Source organism: Pelobates fuscus, chromosome 11 (genome assembly GCF_036172605.1).
Source record: "Pelobates fuscus isolate aPelFus1 chromosome 11, aPelFus1.pri, whole genome shotgun sequence".
Classification (NCBI taxonomy): Eukaryota; Metazoa; Chordata; class Amphibia; order Anura; family Pelobatidae; genus Pelobates; species Pelobates fuscus.
The window spans coordinates 85,460,374-85,468,951 of NC_086327.1; the positions used below are offsets into that span (position 1 = coordinate 85,460,374).

At 40.0% G+C, this 8,578-nt stretch overlaps 1 protein-coding gene across 1 annotated transcript; it reads right to left on the minus strand.

Moving 5' to 3' along the window:
- Positions 1 to 7,203: 7,203 nt before the first annotated feature.
- Positions 7,204 to 8,130, minus strand: LOC134576910 (olfactory receptor 5V1-like). Its single transcript, XM_063435584.1, has one exon. It carries the CDS (start codon positions 8,128 to 8,130, stop codon positions 7,204 to 7,206), a length of 927 nt encoding a protein of 308 aa, XP_063291654.1.
- Between the last annotated feature and the right edge of the window lie 448 nt (positions 8,131 to 8,578).

The following is an 8,578-nucleotide window of genomic DNA, read 5'->3' on the forward strand; positions in this document are numbered from 1 at the left end:
GGTCACCCAAATTATTTTGCATAGCTAATATTTAAAGGGCGGCACACAATATTCAGTGGGGTGACCACTAAAATACACAAGTGGGTTGTACCACTATAATAACAGCAAGTGGGGTTCACCACTCAATTTAATTAGACAGGTCTTATAATATTAGTAAAGTGTGGGATCACTTTGTGTTTCTTTATTTGCAGGAGTGGGGTTCACCCACTGTAATAGTGGTGTTAAGACACCTGTTATAAACTGATTATTAGGAGTGAATAAAAGGTGGGGGTCACCCACAACAAACACAAGTGACAGAGAAAAAATGTGGGGTTCACCCACAAGGCCTTCCTTTATTAATTATTATTATTATTATTTTATTATTTATATAGCACCAACAAATTCCGTAGCGCTGTACAATGGGTGGACTAACAGACACATAAATTAATATATATTAATGATAAAATACAACAGGTATTTCGATTTAAAGCCTGTCAAGAAAAACAGATAAGCAAAATGAGTAACTGAAAGCAGGGTGTTAGCACTTTAAGGGTGCTATGAGCAACAAAGAAATAAGGTACTTAATAATAGAATAAAACCGTGATTTAAAATGGCCACCACCAGCAAAAGGGGGAGGAAGCGCGTCTGGTAAGATACAGACGCGGGAGGGCGGGGAGCTGAAAGGGCGTGAAAAAACTGAGCCGCGGACTCCTGGCAACTGGAGTCCGCAGCACTGACAGGCGGTCTTCCTAGAATCGTGGGAGAAACCCGCTGCCACTAAATAAATTCGTGGAAACAAACTAGTACAAAAAGAATCGCAGAAGCAAACCTCCGGCGATTTAAAGGAATACCAACGTAAATAAAAACTTAGCAAATTATCCAGAAAATACAAGTGTAACATACATGTTGTGTGTAACCAGAGTACTTTGATGAAATAAATGTGTTGAGAACATTAGATGAACATGAATGCTGGGTTTACCAGAGAAAAGGTTTATTTAAAGTGATAGATGAATGTATGGTGCTAGAAAATTACAATTTAATAAGGAAAATTATTCAAATATTGCATTAAAGGCAAAACCTTATAGCAATATAATTGGAATAGACTCACCTGGGAGGCAAGCAGCAAAGAAAGAGGATTTGGGAGGAGCTTGATGACATCATATAATACTGTTATACACTCTGATTGGTTGAATTCTTTTACACTATTGTTAACTATTTCTTTGCTGCTGGGAGGTTCAGTAAAGAAAGATAAGCAAATATGAAGCCTCCTGTCTTGCCATAAAATTTCTGTTTGTTGAAGAACATATTTTCTGCTTTTAACATTATGCAGGGAATTAGGTAATGTATCAGTACAGGTGCAGGAACCGTTGTGAGCTTATTGTGGGACAAGCAAGTCCCCTGTAGCAATAATTTGTGACACGCAAGTCAGCAAGTCATGTGAAATGAGAGACAAGCAGGGCCGGACTGGGAATTAAAAGCAGCCCTGGAAAAAAATTATTTACCAGCCCCATAATGCGTCGCGCCAGCATAGTGTGCAGATACAGAGTTAGAAAAGATAACTTAAAATTAAAATTATTACTCCAACGTGAAAAAAAGCACATATAGGCTTAAAAAAAAAAGAGTGCAGATTTATTTTAAGCAGACGTGCCTTTGCATATAGCCAATGTTTCAGTCCAACTACCATGACATATTAAGGAAAGCTTGGTAATGGGACTGAAATGGTGAATGTATGTAGGGCACAACTGTAAAAAATGACGTTATCTTGTTTATTTTGAGGTCCTGTGGGTGCACTCTTCACTTTAAATATGTTATTGTGCTGGATTATGCACCTAGCAACAAGACTGGGCCAATATCTGCTTATTACATATTGTACATATCAATGAAATTTCTTAGTGTATTATGCATATATAAATGTACATTAATATATGTGTAAATATAATAGGCATAATTATATATATATATACACACATTGCACCCCTCACACATTGCACCACTGCTCCTATACCCTACTACAGCCCCATATCCCAGCAGACCCCAGGTAAGTTGTCAAACTGTACTTAAACGGTTTGACTACTTACTCTGGGAGCGGGTCCCGGCACTCCTGGCACCATACCCACTACACAGAGCAGTAGTGGTTATTGTGCATGGATTATTTCTTTAAATAATCTATAGGTGCCCCTCCTGAGATCAGGCTCTGGATCCGCCACTGATTTATATTATAAATATATATATATTATATATATTATAAATATATATATTATATATTATAAATATATAATATAATATAATATATATATTATATATTATATATTAAATATATAATATATATAATATATTATATATTATAATATAAATCAGTGGCAGATCCAGAGCCTGATCTCAGGAGGGGCACCTATAGATTATTTAAAGAAATAATCCATGCACAATAACCACTACTGCTCTGTGTAGTGGGTATGGTGCCAGGAGTGCCGGGACCCGCTCCCAGAGTAAGTAGTCAAACCGTTTAAGTACAGTTTGACAACTTACCTGGGGTCTGCTGGGATATGGGGCTGTAGTAGGGTATAGGAGCAGTGGTGCAATGTGTGAGGGGTGCAATGTGTGTGAAAGGTTCAGTGTGTAGGGTGCGTGGGGCAATGTGTGTATGGGTGGCTGTGTGTGTAGGGGAATGTGTGTATGGGGGTCTGTGTGTGTGTATGGGGGGGCAGTGTGTGAATGTGTATGGTGTGTGTGGGCAGTGTTTGTATGGGGCTAGAGTTCACTCTCACCACTTGGACCACCAGGAATCCCTGGTGGTCGCAGTGGTGAGAGTGAACTCTAGCCCGTAGCTCCAGGGCTAGAGTTTCCCTGTGGCACTCTCCCTCCCCCTCTGTCTCTCTCTATTTACGCCTCTTTCTCCCCTTGTGTCTCACTCTCCCCCCTCTGTCTCTTTCTCCCTCCTTTCCCTGTGGCACTCTCCCTCCCCCTCTGTCTCTCTCTATTCGCCCCTCTCTCCCCCCTTGTGTCTCACTCTCCCCCCTCTCCCTGTGGCACTCTCCCCCCTCTGTCTCTCTCTCTATTCACCCCCCCTGTCTCTCTCTCTCTCTCTATTCACCCCCCCACTGTCTCTCTCTATTCACCCCCCCACTGTCTCTCTCTCTATTCACCCCCTCTGTCTCTCTCTCTATTCACCCCCCCCTCTGTCTCTCTCTCTATTCACCCCCCCTGTCTCTCTCTCTCTATTCCCCCCCCTCTGTCACTCTCTCTCTATTCACCCCCTCTGCCTCTCTCTCTCTCCACCTCCCTCTGTCTCTCTCTCTATTCACCCCACCTCTGTCTCGCTCTCTCTTTTCACCCCCCCGTCTCTCTTTTCACCCCCCCCTCTGTCTCTCTTTTCACCCCCCCTCTGTCTCTCTTTTCACCCCCCCTCTGTCTCTCTTTTCACCCCCCCTCTGTCTCTCTTTTCACCCCCCCTCTGTCTCTCTTTTCAACCCCCCCTCTGTCTCTCTTTTCATCCCCCCCCCTTGTCTCTCTTTTCACCCCCCCCCCTTGTCTCTCTTTTCACCCCCCCCCTTGTCTCTCTCTTCACCCCCCCCCTTGTCTCTCTCTTCACCCCCCCCCTTGTCTCTCTCTTCACCCCCCCCCCTTGTCTCTCTCTTCACCCCCCCCCCTTGTCTCTCTCTTCACCCCCCCCCCCCTTGTCTCTCTCTCTATTCACCCCCCCACCCACCTGAGAGGAGTCAGGGGGCCGGCCGCATTGCACGCTGCAGCCTCGCCGGTCCGGCAGCACTGTTAACGCTGAGGGCTGAAGGAGGAGGGAGGAGCATATCTCTACCATGCTCCCTCGCGGTTCCCACAATCCCCAGCACGGATGCTGCTGGGGATTGTGGGAACCGCGAGGGAGCATGGTAGAGATATGCTCCTCCCTCAGCCCTCAGCATTAGGTGTGCCGCCGGACCGGTGAGGCTGCAGCGTGCAATGCGGCCGCCTGCCTGCCGGCCGGCCGGCCCCCTCAAAGTGTGTGCCACCGGACCGGCCACCCGGTGGCACATATTGCCAGAGCAGCCCCCAGGAGCCGCGGCCCACCGGGAAATTTCCCGGTATCCCGGTGGGCCAGTCCGGCCCTGGAGACAAGTGAAATGGAAATCAATAGTTGAAGAATTGAACAACAAAATGAGATGTATGTATCCCTAACATTTAGCAGGTACGAGTATGTATAGCAGGTACCATCGAGAGTATTACCAGATATCAAGTGGGGTGTGCCTGTCTCCTCATGGTATACTTTGTAGTTAGTGCTACTCTACTATCCCTGAGGTGGAGAGGGTAGGTGAGAGACCTCCACGAATTTGGTAAGTGGAGGAGGTGGATTGTAGAGGATATATTTTATATATGATATATTTTTTGATATTTTAATATTTTGAAAAAAGCTATTTAAAAGTTGTAATAAATATGCACATGTTAAAGGTGATTGGAATAAGTCCCTTTATGTCTATATCTTCTGGTATCAATGGCTCGCCTTAATGTACTTTTCTATCACCCAAAAATATTAAAATGCAACCTGCCATCCTTTAAAAAAATATATACATTTATTCTTCTCCCAATGCAAACAGCAATACATACATAAAATCGGAACAGATGGTACAGCTTAACTAATGTTACAGAGAGAGAGTACTTTGATGGAGAGTAATCGTCTTTCTCATTAGAGATTTGTTTGCCTGAACTGAAGGAAGCCAGTGTGAGGAAGGCTGAACTTAATGGACATGTCTCTTTTCAGCCTATGTAACTATGTAAAAAGGTGAATTGTTAGCGTAGAACCAAGTGTAGGCTTGCCTTGACATGGCAGATGGGCTTACACCTAAAGACCATTGGATTGAAACAAAAAAACGAAATTTGTCTAATTATTCATAGGGATGTGGGGTAGTGCATAGGTAACTCTTCTCTTTGGTTTTTATTGTATGTATTGGGGCTGATGTGTACTATGGTCATTGCTGCCATGTTACATGCATTACCATATACATTACACAGCTTGTGTATTTTGAAACAGTCTTAAATGTTGCAAAATATTTCTATGTCAATATTGTAGTTAGATTTTACACACATTATATGTCCAAGTATTTTACAAAGTACTAAAATCTACATAGGTTTATATGTGTGTACAGGTTCTACAAGAGAATTAGGTCAAGTTGTAGTTGTAAGCATAAATGAAGCAGTCAAATCACATGATTAGGTAATAAACTATAAAAAATGTGGTGTGCAAGGGTAACAAGTAGCAGAAACAAGTGTGATAGAAACAACTAAAATATTTAGCAGCAGTTTACAACACTATGCAGCAATACTCCATGCACACAAACATATATTAGTATGTTGCTCAGTGCAATCAGAATAAAAACTAAATTAAATATGAATAACCAAGGAGCAACGTTTTAGATTTGTCGCTAAAACTGACATTGTGCAGAATTAATTTGCAAGTTTATTGTCAAAATTGTGAAAGCTATTTTTATAATATGAATAGTTTGACCTAACATTTACAAATATTTTTTTATTTATTCTCAACAATTCATGGATTTTTGAACATACAGTTGTAATCAAAATGATTCCACCCCCATTGAAAATCAGGTTTATTGTCAAAATGTACAGACTTTCAGTTGTTTGCAATGAACAAATCAAACAAAAGCAATTGAAATAGCTCAACGTCAAGTGGTTTCCCCAAATCCAACTGAAAAGGAATTTATGACTTCTCCAGTCTCATAATTATTCAACTTCCTGATTAGAATCCCTCACAACAGCACAAATATGCAAAACAGGTGTTGTCTCAAGCACACCTGATGCAACTAATCAAGGGTTTCAGTACTTTCACCATGAAGCATATGCTGAAAACACTCTACCTACAGTTAAGCATGGTGGTGCCTCGGTGATGCTCTGGAGAAGCTTTGAACTGGAAATCTGGAAACCTGCAGTGTGGGGAAGGCAAGATGGATTCCATAAAGTATCAGGAAATCTTAAGAGAAAACCTAATGCCGTCTGTGAGGAAGCTGAAGCTTGGGCTTAATTGGACATTTCAATAAGACTTAAGCATACCTTAACTCCACCAATGGTTGGTTGCTGAAGAAGTCCTGGAAAATTACCTGACTTCAATTCCAAAGAAAATCTCTTGTGTGATTTGAAGGAGACGGTTGCAGCACACAAGCCCAAGAATATTTCTCAACTGGAGGCCATTACTTATGAGCAATGAGCTAAGATCCCTCATGAACACTGCCAGCTGGTATTTGGCTATGTATCTTGTTTGCAGCAGGTCATAACAAAAGGGTGCTCTACTAAGCACTAAAGATTATAAGTTGCATTTTTAGTTGAATTTGGGAAAATCACTTGAGACATTTGCTGTGTTGAGCTATTGTAATTGCTTTTGTTTGATTTGTTCATTGGAAACAGCTGAAAGTATGTACATTTTGACAATAAACCTGATTTTCAATGGGGGTTGAATCACAACTGTATCTCGTAAGGGTAGGCAGCTTGTATACAGCCCTGATAAGTAAAATTGATCTGGTGAATGGCTAACTTTCTGCCCCATCTTTATCAAGTCATTTATTAAACCCAACTAAGTAGCCACTTGCAAAGGCCCGTTGAGGCTAAATCTGAGAATAAATGAACTGAAGTAGCTTTTGAAATGTGTTCCTTTAAGCTTTAAATCTAATTGGTACCCACCCTGCTTGTATTATTTGCTAAAGTGGGAATTGTTGGGAATTCAAAGTGAACTTCAATTTAAGGTCAAAATAGCCAATATGGAAACATTCTCCCAAGTCACTTGTGCTTCCAGTCCAGCTGCTTTGACGTTACAGTTTAAATTCACTTAGAATTCTTGACAATCCCTATTTAAGTAAATAACCCCATTTGTCTGTGTAGGAAAGCATTTCTAGAACATATATAGGTCATATTAAATTCTTACCTCGAGTCTGCCTTTGGGGCAAGATACTGAACACTCTGCAAAGCAAAACACATACCAGCACACAATGCATTCTGGGAAAATTTATAATGCATTGTAAAAAATAATTGCACTTTATATATCTATGCTGGCAGTTTATAGAAATAATCTGAACTGTTTAAAATAATTTATCTACACATTTCATTGCTTTAAACAATATTTTGTCTTCTAGAAAGTGCCACCATGTGACTTTGCATGAAAAGCATACCTTACTGTAACCTAATTGAGCTGTATTTTATTAAAAGAAGACTTTTGGTAATCACTCTAGATTATAATTGCAGTAATTTTTTAAACGCTCCCTTTACTTCTTTATTGTTAAGGCTATAGATGATAGAGTTTAGCATGGGGTTCCCAATGCAGTATACCAAAGCCACTACCTTATCGTAATTTAGAGAATAATTAGATGGTGGAGGTAGATATGTGAAAATGAGGGTGCCATAATACAAGCTTACAACCGTAAGATGAGAGGTGCAAGTGGAAAAAGCTTTGCTTGTTCGTTCGGAGAAACGTATTTTAACAACTGCTGTGATAATGTTTATGTAAGACCTCAGTATCATTAGTAAGCAACTGAATCCTAGCAAACTACCCGTTACAGACATGAGTAAGTGATTAAGAAATGTATCGCTACAAGATAATTTCAAGACGATTGGAAAATCACAGAAGAAGTGATCAATTTCATTGGGTCCACAGAATGGAAGCTGCAACAGGACAGATGTATGAATGGCTGAGTAGACAAAACCAATTGACCACAAGACTGTAGTAAAACTGTTACATATGGTCTTAGTCATAATGTTGTTGTAATGGAGAGGACAACATATTGCGACAAAGCGGTCATAGGACATGACAGTCAACAGCAAACAGTCAATAGTTACAAATGAGAGAAAAAAAAACATCTGAACAATGCATTCTTCAAATAAAATGTGATTGTTTTCTGTTAATAAATTGTATAACAATTTGGGAATAGTGTTTGATGTAAAACACATCTCTAAAAAAGAAAAATGGCTGAGAAAAAAGTACATAGGGGTTTGAAGATGAGGATCAACTTTTACAACTATGATAATAGCTAGATATCCAAACAGGCATAATAAGTAAACAACGAGAAGTAAAATGAAAAATGTAAGTTGCAGTTCCCGATTGCTTGAAATTCCAATAAAAATAAATTCAGATACCCTTGTTTGATTCCATTCCTGTATCATGATGCATTTTTCCGAGCTGAAGTAAAAAAAAAAAAAAAAAACACACACAAATAGATCATGTTATTATTATACTAGTAATATTATTTAGAAACCAATCAAAATGCAAACAATTCTTGATCATTTAGCAGATTTTACAAATTTGAGATAAAATTGTGTCAAGGTTGCAGATTTTTTTTAATATTTAAATTAACATTATGATGTTAATAATTTGGAATAATTAATCAAACTTGTTACTGTTCCCTAGCAAATGTTATAAACAGTGAGATGCAATAAGGGCATGGGCAACACCCCCTTCCCATCTCTACAGATCAGGTCAAAGTGGAGAAGAAACGTATTACAGAGCTTGTAGTGGTTCTGTTTGTAGTAATCCCTCATTCAACAGTACTAAATTTCATTAATTGCTAAGGAGATTGAAAATATAAGAGCCAGGCACTGCAGGAATACATTT